Source organism: Lampetra planeri, chromosome 2, assembly GCF_965212315.1.
Source record: "Lampetra planeri chromosome 2, kcLamPlan1.2.h2, whole genome shotgun sequence".
Taxonomy (NCBI): Eukaryota; Metazoa; Chordata; class Hyperoartia; order Petromyzontiformes; family Petromyzontidae; genus Lampetra; species Lampetra planeri.
Window position 1 is genome coordinate 15,542,743 of NC_136108.1, and position 21,938 is coordinate 15,564,680.

At 41.8% G+C, this 21,938-nt stretch overlaps 1 protein-coding gene across 1 annotated transcript in view; it reads left to right on the forward strand.

Moving 5' to 3' along the window:
• The first annotated feature begins 2,385 nt into the window (after positions 1-2,385).
• The window catches only part of LOC144728912 (ETS translocation variant 5-like), a 53,200-nt gene continuing 33,647 nt past the window's right edge, over positions 2,386-21,938 (forward strand). The window contains 5 exon segments of the mRNA XM_078608660.1: positions 2,386-2,622; positions 2,625-2,678; positions 5,671-5,758; positions 6,512-6,559; positions 16,947-17,000. Of these exon segments, the coding sequence (XP_078464786.1) occupies positions 2,386-2,622; positions 2,625-2,678; positions 5,671-5,758; positions 6,512-6,559; positions 16,947-17,000 (481 nt within the window).

Here is a 21,938-nt window from a genome sequence, read left to right on the forward strand (position 1 = left end):
TGATAGGTTCCCAGCTGCCACTGCTCATGTGCTCAGGTCGTCGTTGCATCACGTGGTCTGGATGCTTCCCTGTGCACCTCGCTGGCTGCTTTATGCCAATATTGAATAACCTGGTGTTGTGGTCACATGGGCCCCATGCATGCCCGACTTAACCAACCCCAGGCAATCATAATAAGTGGGCGGCCATGAAATGATAAAATTGGCAGTGACATTTAGGCTATGCGTTGTACTTCGCAATAGGGAAGCACAATATATTTTATTTTAAATTATTTAATTACCGTCTTTGCATTGTGAAGTCAGCCTGCGAACTTACTGCGCTTTGCGATTTTACCAATTCAATGACAATGTATATACAATACCGTGCAGTGAATTGAATGATACATTTGTATAATTTTGCACACCTTTGCCCACCTCCATCTATCGATCCATCCAGGTGTGAGCCTGTGTGATGCTTTGAGTACGTGGGCCTGTGTGTGAGTTTGTTGTGGCAGAGCCTAAATAGGTACTCGCTTACAGAACTTACCCATTCTAGATATGAAGCTATCGTGACTGCAAGGATTCATACTCTTAGTTTTTTCGGTAAAGTCACGTAGGTAAAAAATGAAATTAAAATTAATGAAAGTAATAATAGAAATAAAATAATTTCTATTATTACTTTTATTAAATTAAAATTAATAAAAGTAATAATAGAAATTATTTTATTTATATTATTACTTTTATTAATTTTAATTTCATTTTTTACCTACGTGACTATACCGAAAAAACTAAGAGTAAGAACTTACCCAGTCTACAAGTTAATGAGAGAGTGCGTATATGTATGCATGGGTGGATCAGTTTAGCTGGAGCATGTGTGTGTGCATGGAATATGCATGAACCTGTATACATATGCATGGGCACGTGTGTGTATTGACACATGTGGTGGCGCATATCAGTGTGTGTGTATCTTTGGGCATAAGCAGGCGTGTGCTGGCCTAAATAGACGCTTGCTTAGGGCACTTTCTCCAACAGGCTGTTAAGACTAACTTGGGAATATTTGTCTTTGTGTGCATGACCATCGTATGTCTGAAAAGTGCAAGCATCTGTTTGAAATATGTGGGTGAATGTGTGAGTATGTGCATTGGCGCGTGTGAGAAGAGTGTATGCATGAGCATCTGCGAGGGTGCGTGTGTGTGAGAGCGCATGTGAGGGAATGTAAGCTGCAAGCACACGTGTGTATATGTGGGGAGCGGTGGCACAGTGGTTAGCGCGCTGCGCTACGACCCTGCAAACTGAGTTCGATTCCGGCGCACTGTCAACACCAGCGACGATTATCTCAACCGATCATGGGCCTCCCCTAGGTCGACTCAGCCTCAAATGAGTACCTGGTGCGGCGTGTAAACATCACCAATGGGGAGACAAAGGCGGCCGGGCATGGTGTTGGCCACCCACGCCCTCTTGTTTGCCGTACCGACATTCATTGGTGTTCACTGACAGCACTTGCCCCAACAGTCTGTTCCAGGCTATACGGGGGATCTTTGTCTTTGTTGTTTATGTTTGTGCGTGAATACATGTGTGTGAGAGATAGTGTTTAAGCACATGTGTGTGAGTACATACACGAGTACGTGTGTGAGTGGGCACACATGTCAGTGTGTAAGCACGTGTGAGTACATGTGTGTGAAAGAACACACATGTTAGAGAGGCGTGTGTATGTATGTGTATGTGAGTACATGAGTGAGTACATGTGTCTGAGAGAGTACATGTGTGTGAGAGAGTACATGTGTGTGAGATAGCACACATGTGAGAGAGAGAAAGGGAGAGTGTGTAAGCACACACATGTGAGAGAGTGTGTAAGCACACACACGTGTGTATGTGAGTACATGTGTGTGAATACATGTGTGTGAGTGAGCACACATGTCTGAGAGTGTTTGTTTGTGAGTAAATGTGTGAGTACATGTGTGTGAAAGAGTACATGTGTGAGAGAGAGAGTATGTAAGCACACATGTGTGTGTATGTGAGTATATGTGTGCGAGTGAGCACACATGTGAGAGAGAGAGGGAGAGTGTGTAAGCACACACATGTGTGAGAGAGAGTGTGTAAGCACACGTGTGTGTGTGTACATATGTGCGGGTGAGTACACACATGTGAGAGAGGGAGAGAGAGTGTGTAAGCACACACACATGTGAGAGAGAGAGTGTGTAAGCACACACACTCACTCACACACACATGTGTGTGTGAGTGAGTGTGTAAGCACATGTGTGCGGGCGAGTACACACATGAGAGAGAGGGAGAGAGAGTGTGTAAGCACACACACGTGTGAGAGAGAGAGTGTGTAAGCACACACACACGTGTGTGTGAGTGAGTGAGGGAGCCACTGAGAGTCACGGGCGGGGTTGGGGCGGGGGTTTTATGAATGGGGCCGGGCAGCCGCTGTCGCTGCCGCCGCTCTCTCCATTCATAATTCGCCCACTCCGAAGGGGTGAAGCCGCGAATCGCTTCACTGCCACGACTGGGAACCCGGCTGCGGGAAGAGAAAAAGAGGGAGGGAGAGACGAGAGAGGGAGAAGGGTGGTTGGTGGTGGTGGTGGAGGGGGGCGAGTTTGCGAAGCAATCGGCCCGCATTCCACATTTGTAGCCATCAACTGCGCAGCGCGATGGAGCCCTACCTCGATCAGCAAGTGCCTTTGACGATCACCTGCAATGTGAGTATACATGCACTCGCTTGTGATGATGTGTGTGTGTGTGGAAAGAAAGCTGGGCCGTGCCAAATGGCCACAATGCTCCGCGTTGTACTCGATAAAGAAGGCAGTTAAGTAAATGGCAGCGATTATTCTCGCTCGCTCTCTCTCGCTCTTTGCAAGCAATGCAACCCAAAACTGAAGTTTCTAGCGCGTTGCCGCTACGTGTTGCCTGCCAATCTCCATTCCTCTTACGGTGAATTGTTGCTGCGGAGCAACAACTGTGATGTTCTACATCGGGGGTGGTTGAGCCAGATCATTGCACCGGGAGTAGAGGTGGCATCGCTGTGATGATTCCACTTGGTCATCCTCCTCCTCCTCCCGTCCGTGTGCATCGAGTCCCTTTGCGTTAAGTCCGCCGATTTTCCGAGTGAACAACGGTTCGACGCAATCTTTAGGGGGGGAAAAAAAGTGAAGTGGATGACACTGGTAAAGCGGCATAGTCTAGTGGCAATTATTAACATCCTACGCCGCACTGCAAAGGATAACAATGGGTTATGTTGGAGAATTAGAGTGATGTATGATTGCGCGCTCGCGTGTGTGATGGTCAGGCAGTGATAAGATGAATGCGCTTGACGGTGTATTGCTTTGGTTTTGTCTCGTGGTGTGTTTAAAAAAAAGCCATAGTAACGCCCGGCGAGAATGATTAAAGTCTATACGCTTGTCAGACACTGTCGCTTGTCAGGTACTGTCACGTACGTATAATGCATGTCGCGTGTGCATGGCGCAGTGTCGGCTTGGGGTATTCCTATGATAATAAATTGCAGCCCTTGGTCAATCCACGGCTGGATGATGATTTCCTTCCCCTCGCCATGCGGATCGTGGGGGGAGGTTGTTTGTCCATACTTCACCCACTTTGGTCAATGCGCCCCACTGGTTTCTAGACGCGGCCATGAATCGAACTCGGATAACCGGATTTCACAACGCATTGCGCCAACCATAGATCCACGGCTGGCCTCTCAAATATACATGTACCACCGATGTACTGACACAATTCTACGTCGATGTCTGTAACACATGGAGAGAATCGCGTCCTCTCCATGTTCAAAACGAGCGGTGCCCATCTCCGTGGGGGAGACCTCGGAGCCAGTGGCAAAAATTCCACATTCTTTTACGGCGAGACTAGTTCATCCACAGGATGTACCGTATCATTTACTCTTGCCTGTTAGTGCACCATCAGTGACCCCGTAAGCAATGAGAACAATTGCGAATTAAGTGCACCGTTCGCAATTGGAGCCGTTTGATGCCAAAGTTCTTGAGTTAAACATCACGGGCGGAGCGCAATGGAAGGTCGTGGTGGTGGTGGGTCGACGTCTTCGAGAAGGGGACGCGTGGCTCGCATAGCTTCGCGAGAGAGAGAGAGAAAGAGCGATATGATGGAGTCGGTCCATCCGCTTTGCCCGCTTATTAGGGGTGTAACGTGTGCGGGCTGCGTGCGCGCGTACACTCCGTGCAGTGTTCGAGGGGCGTTAAAAGCGCCGCTTGTTCTCTGGTGTGTGGTGGGGTGGTGGTGGTGGGGGGGCAGGTGCCAGTTCAGGGCATTCAACTCTCGGCCGATTTCACTGCGCGCAAAAAAAAATGCGTTTTTTTGTTGTTGAAATTTCAGAGTTTTTACAAAGGCGTGTTTGTTGCTCCGCGCGCGGGTTCGTTAGCGCGTTGATTCCTTTAATTCTCTTTCCCTCCACCCCTCCTTTCACTGCCCAGGGCATAATGGCTTTTTATCAAAACAAGGTTATATCTAACACATGTAGACGCTTGCGTGACGGATTGAGAGCCATGCGAGTTCTAATGATGCCCGAGAAAGGGCTAGAAAGTTGACATTTGAATTGTAGCGTCGAGTCTTCTCATGAAAAGCGAAGATCTGAAAGTTTTATTTTATTTGGGCATCCAAATATTACGACTGGGAATTTTCTTGGTTTCACTCCCATAACAGGCTAAATTCTAAATTGCTTAAATCATCGTGCTTTACACTTACAGTATCACCAGTGAACTTTGTAATTTTCCTCTTGCGGAGTGTTATATTAAAGCCATGAGTGGGGTGCTGTAATCAAACGGGTAGCGTGCTGCCCTACGAACCTGGCGACCTCGATTCCTGCTCATGGTCAACACTAGTGACGATTATTTGAACTTGTCCTGGGCATCCCCTAGGTCGACTCGGCCTCAAACGAGTACCTGGTGCGATGTGTAAACATTGCCACTGAGGTGCTTGCTCAGCATTACCACCTGAGGTTCTCGTTAAAAGCACTTGCCCCAACAGTCTGATGAGTCTAGACGAGGGCTCTTTGTTAAAGCCAATAGAAAACCTCATGGTAGGTACTCCTATGCGATATTGCTTATTTGCAACAGAAATTCCACTCATAATATATGGACTGATTTTTTTTCATGCACATTGTGCTGATGCACATAATCCATAGTCCAGTATAGATACAATGTTTGTGAATGTAATTTTTTGCCATAAACACTTCATGAATTACAAATTATTACCCATGAAATGTCACAGGGTCATGAGTGATGACAGTGGCTTGGGGAGTCCGTCATCTAGCAGTGGCTTGATCATGGCATGGCTCATGACGATGATGAAACAGTGGTGTTAAATTAATGGTTGATGTGGGAGAAAAACTTTAATTATTGTACTGCACACCACTTGCAGAAAACGTATTTGGACAGCATCACATTCAATAGAAAATTATATTAAGACCTGACACTTAAATCGCAGAATTTTGCACCGGAAGATTATTCGATTGAGGTCATTAAACATCAACAAGGTGGGTGTTTGTTCTTTCACTTGGCGCTTGGGTTTGTGGAATGAGCGGCCGCAGGCTGCCAGTAAAGCTGGCTGCGTGTCTTGCCTGCTTTTGTGACCTTGTCCTCCTGCCTCCATCGCAGAGGGTAACTTCCCATGAGCTGCAGTGTCGTGAATGTGTGTGTGTGTCCTTGCCTCCCTTGGTGCGTGCAGGGTGAGCCGGACAAGGGGGGCGGAAGGGCATGTGGACAGAGCAGAAAGAGGCGCTTGTCCCAGACCGACCTGGCACAGGACTCTGAAGGTAAGGAGTTTTGGCAAAGCAGAAGTTGGGCCATGCCTACCGGGCACGAGGTTGAATCTGAACTATTACGCAGCATGTCCCGGTCATAGTTTCCGTAAGCTGCCCAGTTGGGTTTGGTTTTCAGCTTAAGATGTAGGAGAATCGTTGGTTGGATGAGTTGTGACTTGGGAAATGTTCCTCTTGTGTGGTGTGTCCTGCGTTGTAGCTCGCTACGTATTTTCCTACCACCACAGGCACCACCATGGTGACATTTCTTGGCAATGGTATGGTGTTTTGTGGCGGTGGTAATGAACATAAATCATCGTCTTTGACCATTTATAACCAGAGCTAATACATGCCTATTATTCTGAATACGTATATGCATATTATGGTTACTATATACGTAACAAATTACTTTATTCCAATATAATGTACATAGCAATCGTTGCGTCTCCAGCAAAATCTTGGCAGGACCCTCCTGAAAAAGTCATGAGACTTGGTGCGGTTTTCCTGTGTAAATATGCATAGTAGCAATAACACATTTCACGTGTGTGCATGTCAGCTAATTCTTGAGAGCTAATTGGGTTCTTTAACTCTCAACTTGCAGTGCAATGACGCAGCGTGAACTTTGCCTCCTTTCTGCAAATGAAAGAATGTCATTAATATTTTATATCATTTTACATAATGCGTCATACCGTTAAGTAACTGGGAGTAATATACAGTGATACGAATAATAATAATATATATACAATATCTCCTTCCCATTTGTTCCAGACCTTTTCCAAGACTTGAGTCAGCTGCAGGAAGCTTGGCTTGCCGAAGGTATCTTTCAATTTCTTACATCTGTACATTTTCTAAACATTTTCCAAATAGTGGATAATTTATGGTGCTTATAATGAATTCCCCGTTGTATGATCTGTTACGAGAGGTGCACGGTTGAGATTTCCTGTTCAATATGAACACTGTAGTCGATCCAATACAACACAGATTACGTCGACTTTCAATGAATAGTTATATACTACAGTACTAATAATACAATCTGGTACATGTACAGCACTTTTGTCGATACACTGTTGGATGAGGACCTTCCCCCTGCTGTGCGGTTTGTGGGTGTCAATTGACCATACTTCACCACGCTGGTCAGTGTGGGTTGGAGCATCGAAGTACAGAACAATAATGGATTTTGTTCTGTGCCGCTGTTCCGTTCCTCGTTCTGTTGTAATGTTGACTGATGCCTATTTTATTGAGGCGATATTGACACGTAAAATCAAGATTGATTGATAGCTTCGCTGACGTCCTGCTGACATCGTAGACAATAATAGACTAATCAACTCTTAACGCTACGAGAATAACATATTAATAGTAGAAATTAATTAATTTAAAGGATAATATAAAATTAGCATGTGTGAAGAAAACATCTGTACCTTGATGCTTCTGCACAATGGAGGCTAGAGTAGACACGAGTAATTTAGTCCACGCGGCCGCTCCAGTGATGCACACTCGGCAATAGGCTTGCATAGATTCATGAACTGGAATTGATTCATCGGGTTATGCACGCACAGATTTGAGTGTGTATCCTTTACGATATTTATGATTTATGCAAATGATGTGCAAGTAGTATGAGAGGGAAGCAAAAACATGGGACGGTGCGACGGAAACAGACGCGACAAATGAGCTAAAACAGATTTTATTTAATCAACTTCGTATCCCAAATCAACACAAATCATCGAATGATGAGGGTGGTGCGTAATTACATGTTTGCAGTCCATTTAAGCATAGCAAAATCACAGTTAGTGTCCTGAAAGCCAGGATAGGATGAATTACCATTTGCTATTCTTGATCGAATGTTTAGTACATCTGTTATTGATTTTACGTAACATTTGGTTTTGAAAAACGTGATACAATTTTTAAACATAGATCGGATAAAATAAAAATTCAGTTGATATTATCCGATGCAACAATTTCCCTACAATTCAAATTTTCATTATGATCAATCCTAATACAGTATGTCGCAACGTTAATCCGGTTTCCAAAAGCAGCAGATCGGATGGGTTGGGAACTGGCAAGTTTCCGGTAATGACCCAATCCGATGGTACATCCCATTTAGTTTCCGATACAGAAATTGTGCAATCGTTGAAATAGCATGTGAAAAAATATACGTAAACAAATAAGAATGATTGGTTACAGCTGGGTGTAAGATGCTGTGCAGTGATACACCAATGACCCCCACACAATCAGCCGTGATATTATTTATTTATGTGTGTCCACATGTTGTTTATGAAATATGTTTCCAAAATGTATTTTTCAGCTCATTTAAAATGCTCTTTATTTCACTGAGTAAGAGTGTGTTGAGTTACATTAGCTTTGCAATGGATATTTGGAAATATATTGATGTTTGTGATGTTCATTTTCGAATTATTACACTTATCCTTTACAGGTTTAATCTTAACAGTGTTATATATATATACACCTTTAGATACTGGTCATGTGGGAAGCTTGCCCAAGAGGCATTATTGTATACGGTAGAACATTTCAGCTCCATCCCATCTTCACAACTCCTCTAATAGACTTCAGTCGTCTGGGAAATGGCACAACCATTTATTTACACTTTGAATTATGATAAATTCCCAAAAGAACAAGTCAACAGATTTAGTCTACAGAGTTTTTGTTCTTTTATTTTATATATAAACTAGGGGTACTTAGACAATGGCATATGTGCACAATGGTGCATTTAATATTTTTCCGTTGTCTTATTGGACAGGCCATTAAATATGATTAATGCATTTGCAATCCGTAAATGAAACACATGTTGTGATCCGCTCGGTGCGTTGTTATATAAATTGTGCTACCATCATAGGGACTTTGTAACCATGTATGTCCAGTACGAAATATGAACCGAAGAAACAAGGACCACAGAAAATATTGTTCACGACATACATCTACTTGTCATGCAGCAGAATAATTAAAATATAATTTACCCGAGAAGAGGTATCGTTCTTCGTTGTTTTGGTCATAGCGTGGTCTGCCACGACAGAGTCGGTTGAAGTTCACAAGTATTTTTTGACGGATGCCACCACGTCACAAACACTAGGCCTCTGTGGCTCCTCAAGTTGAACTTCAGCTGTGGCCATCGTCAGTAGTCTTATTTATGGAGTGTCTGATAAGTGCCACATGTCTCAAGATGTAAACATTGATGAGTAGGCAGGTGGCATTATCCTTAAAAACTGCAGCTTTGAGGAATTGACCTATGGCGCTGTAGTAGCTGACATGTAGCTAAGAAGTGAATGCAGATGTTACGATCCCATCACCGCAGGGTCTGTGTGTATTGATGGATATTTCCTCCAGTGCACTGCAAAAATACATTTTTGCCCAAGTGTCCAGTGCAGGGGCTCCTTTCCAATCAATGGCTGGCCTTGTAATCCAGAAGCCGTCGGTTTTATCTGCTGGCACGGCAGTGGAAACAATTGGCAAGTTTCTTAAACCCCTCCGCTTTGGTCCCACCCATCGGTATAAATGGCTTCACAACAGTAAAGTCGATCGGCAGGCCATGTGTGGTGGGGTAAATTGTGGATACTCAAACCTCTTCCAACATATATTGAAGAGAAGGCCACATCCTCCATTAGAACCTCATTTGCCAGTAACAAATATGATAATTGTTTTTTTACGCTTCCATCTGGCAACAAAACTGACACCTTTTTTACAAGGAGTCATGTTTGCATAGACCACAATACCTGCAGTCATAATGCAAACAAAAAACACAACTCTGATAATGTGCACTGTCATTGAAGTTGATTGGTTCACACCCAAGACAGCTTTCCTTAGAGCCTAGTCTCACATGGGTTGGACCAGATGACGCCAAAAGGCGCACAACTCAAAGACAATGCACCATCAGAGTATGAGAGCTCGGGGTAAGCATTTACACCAATTATCAAGGCCACATCCTCTTCAGTGGGGTTCTCTAGAGCGCCCTCTAGTGTAGGCCATTCTTTTTCCTAATTGTTTATCTAATCTTAATAATCCCTCGCAGACCAGTGCTGCTTTAACCTCTCGCACCCCTGTAGATGAAACGATCCCATTGTTCCATGTCGCCCTCATGGATGCATTCTTTCCTTTGCCTGCCGTTCCATCACCAGTTTTGCCCATCAGTCATTTTTTTATAATTCTGTATCTATGATCTATTGTATACTTAATCTTGATCTCTTTGAGCCCCTCTGTTGGTGGTTTACAGTTACTAATGTTTTATTTCTTCTGATCCCATTCTTTATTGTGACACCGTCAATCATGTTCGTGTGGTGTCTTCCTTCTGTTCGAATTATTTTCCTTGTGGTTTTACAGAGGTCTGTAAATGTATGAGGGTGAGTCGCCACATTTAACTTTTTAGGAGATCACATTTGTCGGGGGTTTTTGACCACATTTCAGATTGCATTTTCTATTTTCACAATGTCATAATACATGTAATACGTCTAAATAACATTAATTTTTAAGCATTAAATGTAATATATTTTTAAACCTTCATAATTTAAGTGTAATCGTAAACATGAAGTTTTGTCGGTAAAATAAGCATATTTTAACGTAATCGTTAATATTTTTTATGATTGAAGCAAACTTAACGTTGCATGTGGAATACAATGATGTCACATCATGGCGCTTTTGGTGGGAAAAGCCCTGACGCAAAGTCATGGAATTGACATCGCTGCATGTGACCTCCCACTTCCAGATGAATCTGAAACCATTTTCTTTTTTCAGATGATCCGAAATTTCATATCTCGGCCTGATATTAGAATTTGAACTATCAATCTGAAAATTGAGAAGACATCCCAACTCTGTTGGAATTTTCAGGGGTTTATCCATGAGAATAAAGTCTATTTCATGTTTAATTATCTAATTCGGCTCCTCCATGTCCACCTTGTAGATTTTTAAAAATGCATTCATCACCTAAATGATTTCCAATTCTAGGAGGCATTTTGCTCTCCCCTTTTTCTTTCTAATGCCACATCCTTTCCCATCTCCATTCCTCTTGCCTACCTCTGTACTAAAGTCCCCGTTCCATTGGTTTAGTGTGTGTAGCTTTCATTTATAAGTTGTGTAATTATCTTCATAAATGTGTTTTTACTTGTACATATTCATGGAGTTTTATATGGGCATTCATATTGAATTACTTTTTACATATAGTGATTTGAGAGTCTTAATATAAGTTGGGCAAAGTACATTTGAATTCTAAACTTCTACACTCGATTCCCATAGATGCTAAGAAGCTGACCCCTCCATAATTGCTGTAATTTTCCCCCTTTATCATAGAAAACGTTGCCACTATTTAAATGAATTGAGGTATCTCCTTTCGTCAGCACTGTGTCCGGTTCAGCAAGGTTTGATACACCCAAAGTAGTGGTCAAATTCAGAGTGAGTCCTGTTCATACCCAGCGATGCTTGGCAATCCCTGCTCCTTCAGCATCCCAACTGATGCCACAGTCGATGGATCCAGAGCTGACTGGGACTGGGGGTTTATGTGCGCCGGTTATGGTTGTTGTTTTGACCACAATTCACAACACTGGGCGGTAAGGGTTGGTGAAGGGGGCACACTTTGTCTTGCCTCTCGCTGACTGGTATGGGTGCTTGACTGGTATGAGGTCTTCAAGGGACCCACATTTCCTCACCTTGTCAAGATATATGCCAGTTTACAAACATTGTACATACAAGAACATCTGCTGATGGTAAACAGTATGTCCATGTAAACTTATATTCTCTAAAACGTTTTTATTGCACATCAATTCCAATCCTTAGGAAATAAATCCTCCAGAAAAAAGATCCGGTTTCATTTTTGAATATGGGTCCCCATGATGTGTATGTCTGACATTTGACTGACACCTTTGAAAAAAATTCCCATGGGTTTCATTAAAAAATATAAAATACGGTAGGTGAACGACTGTTTGCACACAAATCTTCTGCTGTTTATTTAGGAGAGAAAGCTGACAGCATTGGAAAATTTGACATACCAGTTGATGTGCCAGATGCCATGTAGTGTTGCATATGACCTTTGAGCAATCGAAAATGGCACGACGTGGGATCCAAGCAATAGATCATCCAAATAGCAGCTTAAAGGTTTAATAAAAGCCAGTGGCTGTGACTGAGCTTGGCTGAGGGAATGGCAAAAGCAGCTGTTACTGCCTGGATCAGGACAAGACCTGTCCCATCTTGCCCCGTGGGTCTACTTGGGAGCTTGCGTTACTTACAGTATGGGTGGAGGGAGAGAGAGCCACCATACACTCTGCTCTTGCTCGGTCGCTGAGCAAAGTGGTCTTCGCCATAGAATCATGTGTCTGGCGCTAACATCAGTGGTATAATTCTGGGAAAAGAGATGTTTGACGCCTGGCTATCCGATGCGGCATGCCCTCCTTGCAAACAAAAAAACTTGTTGCGTGCTGTTTACCACTCGGCATGGGAACTGACGCCTGGAATAGGGCATGGCTGAGTCTGGCTCGGTGCCCAGCTGGTTCTGTGAATCGCTACATTTAAAAATAGGCTCAAGCATTTTATGAATGAAGGGGTCTTGGAACTTGGCTTTGCTCTGGCTGGACCAGTTTACTTAAAAATGAGGCTGTCTTTCTAAGTGCCTGAAGTCATGCAAAATGGCATCTTTTAGACCATTGGGGCCCAGAGACATTTGTCAACATAAAGCATGTACTTGTTTATTTGTGTAGCTTCTTTCTCTGTGTTTATCTCACTATTTCCCTCGAACCCATTCCACTCTCACAGCCTTCTTCCTCCACCCCTTCTCTACCCTTCCCTCATTCTGTCACTCATGTGCTTGCATTGATATTGTACCCATGTTTTATCTCATTGATGTGTGATATCCAGTACATGTATCTTTCATTACAAACCCTTTGGATGTTATTGTTGAACTACAGTAGTATTAAGCCATCATTTCAATTGCAAAGGCCCTATCCCATGTATTATTATTTGAAGATGCTAAGACTTTTTATACTCTTTGAAACATTAAAAACACCCGTGTTTGCATAAATGTGTACAAATGTATGGTTATATGCACAATAATACACATTCTAAATAATAATGAAATAATAATCTATGGTTCTTTTGGTAAAGTCACGTAGATAGAAAATATAACAATAAAATAATATAAATAAAGTGAATACAAATATCACGACGTTTCGATCGCAACACAAGCGTTCATCATCAGGAACCTGGAGGTTAGCCTCTGAGGGCAAGCTGTTTATAAAGGTTTAGAGATGGGCGGGGCAGCTAATGTTAATGTAGGAGAAGGCTCCGACACCGGCAGTAGGTCTACATCAATCAAAGCATTGCACCTCGCTCCACACACCCACACTGCTGACGGTGGAGGTTGACAAGAAAACACAAATCAAGTCATGACCCAAAGTGGTTGATGACATCTTTCCAATGATTGCTGAGTCTATAACCTTCCTCTCGGTAGAAATTGTGTCTGTGTCCGATGGCTTCATGAACCAATATTTGTTGATCGCCAGTAGGCTTGCAAAGTACCATCGTCTTAGAGGAATCAATTTTGTGTGAGCCAGCCGTATGAAAATAATGATCAGCCACGGCAGAAGTATTGGTCCTACCGTGTTTCAAATCTACCTTATGTTCACGGACACGGTCCGAGACATGTCGCTTAGTTTCCCCAATGTAACTGCTGCCGCAGATACCGCTTAGTCTATAGATGCCGGGATGTTGCATGTCAGAAATCTTGTCTTTCATAGATAGGATCAGATCACGAATTTTATGTAGTGTGTTAAATCGGACCTGGATCTTGTGTTTGTTCATAATTTAGGAAATCTTGTTGGTTACCCCTGCTATGTATGGCAGGGTGATGGTTTTGATTGGATCCTCAGATGGCTCCTTCCTTATGGTTGGGGTGAAGGCTTTGCGGATTGTGTAGTCAGAATATCCATTCGCCTTGAGAGCTTGGTGTACGTGTTTGAGTTCACTGGTTAAGTGTTCATGGTCGGAGATACATTGCGCTCTATGGTGTAGCTGAGTTAAGTACAGAAGAGGTGGTCTTACCAGTGAATGGCTGTAAGGTCTCAGACAGATATCGGTGTGTAGCTACCATCATGAAGTAGGTCCTGAATTTTGATATTGTCATCCTCTCAGCCGACAAGGGCAATGCTACTGTCATCATGGACAAAACCGTGTACAATAACAACATTCAGAACCTACTTAATGGTGGTAGCCACACACAAATTAAGAGAGATCCCACCAACAACCTTGTTACAAAAACGAACAATATCATCACTGATTCAGCCTCATTAATTGAACAGACCAAACGGTTTTCCTTAAAACCTTCTGCTGCTAGACCACCCAGATTATATGGCTTACCAAGAAGGTACACCCCTTCGTCCCATCGTCTCCACCTGTTGGCTCACCCACCTACAAACTGGCCCGATATCTGTCTGAGACATTGCAGCCATTCACTGGTAAGACCACCTCTTTTGTACTTAACCCAGCTCACCTGGTATCCTCAATTAAAGATCTCACTGTCCCCAGATGATTTACTCGTCAGTTTCGATGTAGTTTCTTTGTTCACCAAAGTACCTGTGCCTGATACCATTGCAATCATTGAAGATTTGGTCCAACAAGGATTGAATGCTGATGTACCGGCCCTGGTGAGACACTGCCTCACCAATATATACTTCATCTGGAATGGAACATTCTACAAACCAACTGAAGGCACCACAATGGGTTCTCCCTTATCTCTGGTTGTTGCCAATATTTTATTAGAAAATTTTGAGACGGACGCCATCCAGGCATGCACTCTATGCCCATCCCTGTGGAAGAGGTACGTGGATGACACGTTTGTCATCTGGCCACATGGCTGACCGACTCTAAACAAATTCTGCAACCACATCAATTTTATACACCCAGCCATCAAATTCACAATGAAGGTAGAAAAGGATGGCAAGCTACCTTTCTTGGATGTCCTAATAAAAAAGAGACTAGATGGCTCAATGAACCATTTTGTCGACAGGAAAGTAACCCATACACCTACCTAATACCTGATTCCCACCACCATCCATCCCAGAAGAATTCCCTCATCAAAACGCGACACCATAAAGCGCAATGTATCTCCGACCATGAACACCTAACCAGTGAACTCAAACACGTACACCAAGCTCTCAAGGTGAATGGCAGAGGTGGGACAAAGTCATTGTTATGCAAGTCCAAGTCGAGTCGCAAGTCATCAAATTCATGACTCGAGTCTGACTCGAGTCCAAGTCACATGACTCGAGTCCACATCTCATAGGTGGGACAAAGTCATTGTTATGCAAGTCCAAGTCGAGTCGCAAGTCATCAAATTCATGACTCGAGTCTGACTCGAGTCCAAGTCACATGACTCGAGTCCACACCTCTGGTGAATGGATACTCTTACTACACAATCCGCAAAGCCATCGCCCAAATCATGAGGAAGGAGCCATCTGAGGATCCAATCAAAACCATCACCTTGCCATACACAGCAGGGGTAACCAAAAATATTTCAAAAATTATGAACAAACACAAGATTCAGGTCCGATTTAACACAGTGCATAAAATTCATGATCTGATCCCATCTGTGAAAGACGAGATTTCTGACATGCAATATCCCGGCGTCTCCAAACTAAGCCGTATCTGTGGCAGCAGTTACATTGGGGAAACTAAGCGACATATCTCGGACCAATACTTCTGCCGTGGCTGATCATTATTTTTATGCGGCTGGCTCACACGAAATTGATTTCTCTAAGACGATGGTACTTTGCAAGCCTACTGGCTATCAACAAAGATTCGTTCATGAAGCCATCCATATTTTCAGACACAGAGACAATTTCTACCGAGAGGAAGGTTATAGACTCAGCAATCATTGGAAAGATGTCATCAACCACTTTGGGTCATGACTTGATTTGTGTTTTCTTGTCAACCTCCACCGTCAGCAGTGTGGGTGTGTGGAGCGAGGTGCAATGCTTTGATTGGTGTAGACATACTGCCGGAGCCTTCTCCTACATTCACATTAGCTGCCCCGCCCATCTCTAAACCTTTATAAACAGCTTGCCCTCAGAGGCGAACCTCCCTGTTCCTGATGACGACCGCTTGTGTTGCGATCGAAACGTCGTGATATTTTTATTCACTTTATTTGTATTATTTTATTGTAAATTTTTCTATTTACGTGACTTTACCGAAAGAACCATAGAATATGAATTCCTGCAGTCACGAAAGTTTTAATAATGTTTTAAATAATTAAATAAGGTTGGCATATTTTTTTACTAATTGAGACCATTGGTGTGCGTGAACATGTTGTGATGTGTGTGATATTGCTGCATAATTCAGTATGGCATGTACCCCTCAGAATTCTTTACAGGGATGGAAGCTGTGCTTGTACTCGCTGCAGTGAATGCCATTTGTATGTTTTACACGTTATATCGATGTAGTAAATTGGCACACTGCAGCACGTTTTGGCACTGGCACAGAGAGAACGCTGGCTCGGGGTAAACATAGGACTGAACACATTTTCTGGTGTACTGAAATAAATTAGTGAATACGTGTAATAGGATTTTAAAAATTCCACTGTAATTACAAGATTCCTTTTTAGATACAAATGTACAGTACAAGAGATTTATTGTGGGTTGTTGTTCATCAAGCAGTGTAATTCGTATACCAGACAGTATTTACGTTATATCTATTTCACTCCCAACTCTAACATTTAATCATGTTTTGCTGAATACAAGACATCGAGAAAATGCTGTGCTGTGTATAACCACAAGCTAAAAACAGTGCATCACCTTTCCCATTTACACATCCTTATAATTCAAATACTGTCACATATGCAGGGTGCTTCAAAAAAATGATAACACTTCTGAGCATTTGCAACAATACCACAAGAAATGTGCCTACGGGCTTTTGAGACCACCTGATGAAGATTCCAGGCACGCGTTGACAATGATGGGAACAAGTGGAGACTTGACTTTTTGAAGCTATTAACATATATTTGTTATCATGTTACAGTGTATTATCCGTTCTTTTTCCATTAAAAACGAGAGTCCCATGTAAATGGTAATGTGTTTTTGAAGCAGATGTTTTCTTTCTTTAAATAAACACAAACATTCAAACTCTTTTCTGACGTTTAAGTGTTGATGCCAAAGTTAAGTCTGCTTTTGCTGTGCAATTTACCACTTTAACGTATTCATATGTATCACCCTGTCTCCAGCCCAGGTACCAGATGATGATGAACAATTCGTCCCAGATTTCCAGGCTGAAAACTGTAAGTTCCACACTTTGCTTCTTTGGCTGCAGCTCATTCGTTCTGCTTTCCATTTTCATTATCTTTTGTGATATTTTGTATAATGAATATATAGCATTTCCCTGTTCCAAAGGATGCCCATGACAAAAACTTGTGTGTGTGTGGCATTTGTATTTGGAAAGGGTCAACTGTCTCGGTCCACAAATATCGCATTCATGTTTCCTGAGTGGAAATTTAAATATTAGTGCATTAAACATTTCATTTAATGTATTATGAGCATGATTGCTTTGTATGTACAATGGTCACAACATTTTCAAAAATTTTGTTTAACACTTTGCAAGAAATCATACATTTCGTGAATCAGAGCATCAGGACAATGCACACATCTCCGTCATATATGTGAAGTTAAAGACAAGCGACAGCAGTGCGATGCGATTGTGGCCATACAACCCAAACTATGAGCCATATAGTAAACCACTGTAGTCTGCACCCCTTCAATGGAGGATTTGCAAGACTGCATTATCTCTCTCCTGAAGCCCTCTCGTGGATAGCAGACCTTGACATCGGCAATTAGCGCCTGCATATATCACAAGAACAGAATGTAGCAACCCACACCTTTTTAAAATATGTACAACATCAAAGGGCTTTTCGTTGCTTAAAAATGCAATTGCACGATGAAGTACATTTTAATGAACTACCATACTCTTATGATCATAGTATTTTACATTCTACAGCACTGACTTTATTGGTGTTCCATATACATGGGGTTCCCAAGCGATCTTAGTGATACGCTGAGCTCGGATGATACGAAGCAGCCAACGTACAAGGAATTATGGACACGGTCAACACACTTTTTCTGGCATAAGGTATTCCAACGGGTTTAATGTACTTTTGGGGTGCTGATTCCAAATCTGGCATCGGTTTTTGTCTATCACATCAGGTTTTTGAGATATGAAATATTGCATTTTCAATAAAAACTGCAGAAGAAAAATATTAAATAAAGGTGGATATCTACATAAAATTATATTATAAACACACTATCCTAAAAATACAGCACCATATTTTAACACTAAAGCAGTCACTGACTCGCAACAACTTGCAATCATAAGTGACAGAGTTAATTTTGGGTAAAATCAATGAAAATGGGGTATGCCGATATATAAAAATGAGATGTGATAGAGCAAATCTGAGATCAGATTTGGAATCAGCACCATTAATTTAGTCTAAAACAGCTGCAAAAGTCCAGGCCAGAAAAAAATGTATTTTTTTTGTTGACCAGTGTAGTAGGAGGTGATGCACGTTCATCGTAGACCTACGTAGGAACATGCTTTAGTTACCTACAGGGCTTAGCTTTCTACTGAATATGACTGGAGCAGATACGTGATAAGTTGCCATGAACCTTTGCGAGAGGTATAGCTGATGTGGGGGGGTATGCGGGTCCCGAAATTATTTCCGTGTCACAAAAGGGGACAGACCCGGTTGAAATCAAGCTCTGGTTACCTAGCAAGTTGAAGGCAAGCGGTAGGTAAAGAGAGGACAGAGAAAGATACAAAAATAATTACTGGTTCACTTGTGATGTCTAAAGATCGGTGAAATGGTTTGGTTGTTTGGAAAGCCAAACTGGGCCAGTGAAAGGGTGATTGGGGGAGAATGAATAGGAGATTGAGGATATGTTTTACTCGTATTAAACAGGAAATGTATTTGTTTACGAAAATGCCATCGGATATTTTTGTTCATTTTCTTTTTTCGTCAGCTCAGACTTTCAAACGTGAATGGCATTCTTCGTTTTGTTTTGATAACAAAGATTGTTAAGATTGCTATTAACCTTCACCTTTAACCCTGTTGATAATGTTTGGGGCCACCCTCCAAGAACCTTGCGAGTTAACTAATCCAACCGAATGTTTTTAGGCGCATGGCGCTCCACCGTGTTTATGTTTAAATGTTACTCAGTGTGTGGGGCAGTGCAAAATTTGGTTTCCATTGACATTTCTTTTTCGCAAAGAGTTCTTTGGAAGCATTTATAAATGTCGAGCTTATTTGTCCTTTGCATTAACCTTGCAAATCCAGATTTATTTTTCAGTGTTGAAGGATCTTTTTCCATATGTGCAAAATCTCAGTTCATACGCAATACAGTATTTTTAAACTTGTGAACAGGCGCATTTTCTGACCATGCAATTATATTTAAACTGTATTATCTGTTTGTTTTGCCTAATGACATATACGTTACACTGGTGTGGTTTTATTTAATTCTGGAAAATACCTTAGAATAATTTATGTCCCATAGTTCTGTGAAAATTTAACATTCTATTCTCAAACTCATGACATATGTATAATGTATTTCAGTGGCTGCTGTTTAATACAAAAAGGGATTTTCTGTTCTTGTTTTTCTGTTATTGGCACCGCTAGTGTTTTGTGGTAGCCCATCTGCTGCAGCCCACTCATTCATTCACATGGCCGTAATCCCATTTCCATTAATGCTTTTCCTGCTGGGCCATGTGAAGGCATTGCATAAATGTCTCCTATGCCTGGCCTTACATTCAGCAAAACATGTCCATCTGATTATAATTTCTATCGACACAAAGATGGTCGTAGAATGGTGTAGCAGGTTATGTCTGAGGTCTAGGGTTTGTAATTTTTTTAAATCTTAATTTACCCCTTTAATAGTATTCTGCAAAGAATAGTTACAAAATAAGAGCACATGGGCACACACACACACAGGTTTTGACATACAGTACACTAGTGTAGGTTATTGTCTGCAAGTATTGAAGCTAAGGTTCATTGTGTTAAATGGTTACTCATTTGTCACTATGAATGCTTTGTTATGATTAAATGTATCCTTGTTGATCATTAAAGGTAAGTCTTTTCGGCAGGTTTTACAGTTTGATAATTAATTACAATACTGTCGTTTAATACGTAGATTTATAGAGAACAATATTATCAATAATAGGTTTTTTTTGGGTTAGATTGCGTAAATATAAATGTGGCGTTAAACCCGCCACCACCCGATACTGACCATTAGTCAGGTTTTGGCTGTCGCCTAATGAGGCTGCTTGTATTTACCGGTGATACATCGAACTCGAATTGTGAATGTTGCGGGTTTACTCTCCAACACACCAGTGTGCTGAACTAGTATCTAATTGTCATTTTTTGTTTACGTGACAAACCTTACTAATTGGCTGTGTCGGGTGGTGGTGGGTTTAATGACACATTTATATATTTACGCAAACTAACCCAAAAACACCTCTTATGGATAATTTTGTAGTTGCACAGTACTACAATTATATCTTAATTTAGGAGCTTTCGTGACTGCAGGAATTATTCTTTGGTTTTTTTCGGTTAAGTCACGTCTAAAAATAAAATAATAAATTAAAACAACATATTACGACGTTTCGATTGCAACACAAGCAATCATCATCAGGTATAAAAGAAATAGCAACAAAAATCTAACTAGAAAACTATAGACAGACATACAAGCAGACAGACATCACAACGGCACACAGAGAGAGGACACAAATCGGCACAAAGAGAGGGGTCGTTTCTGTGACGGTCCCTTAAATATAGAGAGGGGGGGCGGGGACGGAGAGAGGGAGGGGGCAGAGAGAATTAGCATATCAATGAGTGTACGGCAACGTACTGCTGTTGCAAGTAAGATGACAATGTGGAACGGGCACGCAAAATTGAAAACGGGCACGCAAAATTGCTAGGTTATTTAATTTTCGTGTGCCTGTCTCCTAATTTTCAATTTTGCGTGCCCGTTTTCAATTTTGCGTGCCCGTTCCACATTGTCATCTTACTTGCAACAGCAGTACGTTGCCGTACACTCATTGATATGCTAATTCTCTCTGCCCCCTCCCTCTCTCCGTCCCCGCCCCCCCTCTCTATATTTAAGGGACCGTCACAGAAACGACCCCTCTCTTTGTGCCGATTTGTGTCCTCTCTCTGTGTGCCGTTGTGATGTCTGTCTGCTTGTATGTATGTCTATAGTTTTCTAGTTAGATTTTTGTTGCTATTTCTTTTATACCTGATGATGATTGCTTGTGTTGCAATCGAAACGTCGTAATATGTTGTTTTAATTTATTATTTTATTTTTAGACGTGACTTAACAGAAAAAAAACCAAAGAATAACTACAATTATAGTCCTTTAATAACATTCTGCATGGGCACGAAAAAGCTGACAATAATTAATGCATGTTAACTCTGCTAATTACCAAATCACACAGAATATGCCCAATCTCGTAAAATGTTAAAAACTAATCATATTTGAGTCTGGACGACACTTGGTTGGGTGACCACTATTTACAAAAGACAGGCTTTGTTGACAGTAGAAAGCAGTGTGGAGAAATACACTCATGTTGTACCCTTCCTCCTCCACCACGCATACTATTATCAACCCTCGCTGGCCAGTGTGGTACAGAATGGTAATATATTTCTCATGGCCCATAAGGTACGGGGAGGCCTTCATCCAGCAGTGGATTGAAAAAAACTGGCTGTACACGTACAGTACACATGCAACTCTGTCGAAGCAAAGAGATACTCCAAGTTTACATGTAAAATCAATGAGGCTGTTTGAATGCTCATAAATATCGACTGATAAAAAAATATGATTGTCTTTACAGAAAAGGGCAAGATGTTTAAAGGCAGTGTTCAAAGATTATTTCAGCGACGATGGGATGTATTAGCCGTCATAAACATATACAGGCAACGACTAAATAATGTACAGAACACTGACTGCAGGTATTAAAAAAATAACATTGTTGAGGGCTGTTGTATTGTCAAGGTGTTTAAAAGCCCTCGGGCCACATTCTCATCCATCTCTGTACTCTCCGCACAAAAATAGTGGATCTCATGCTGTTGCTACGTAACAGCTGTTTGCAGGCAGATGTCTGTGATGTAGGTGTCTTTGTCTGTACAAAATTCTAAAAACTTCAGACATTTACAAAACCACACAATGGCATAAAT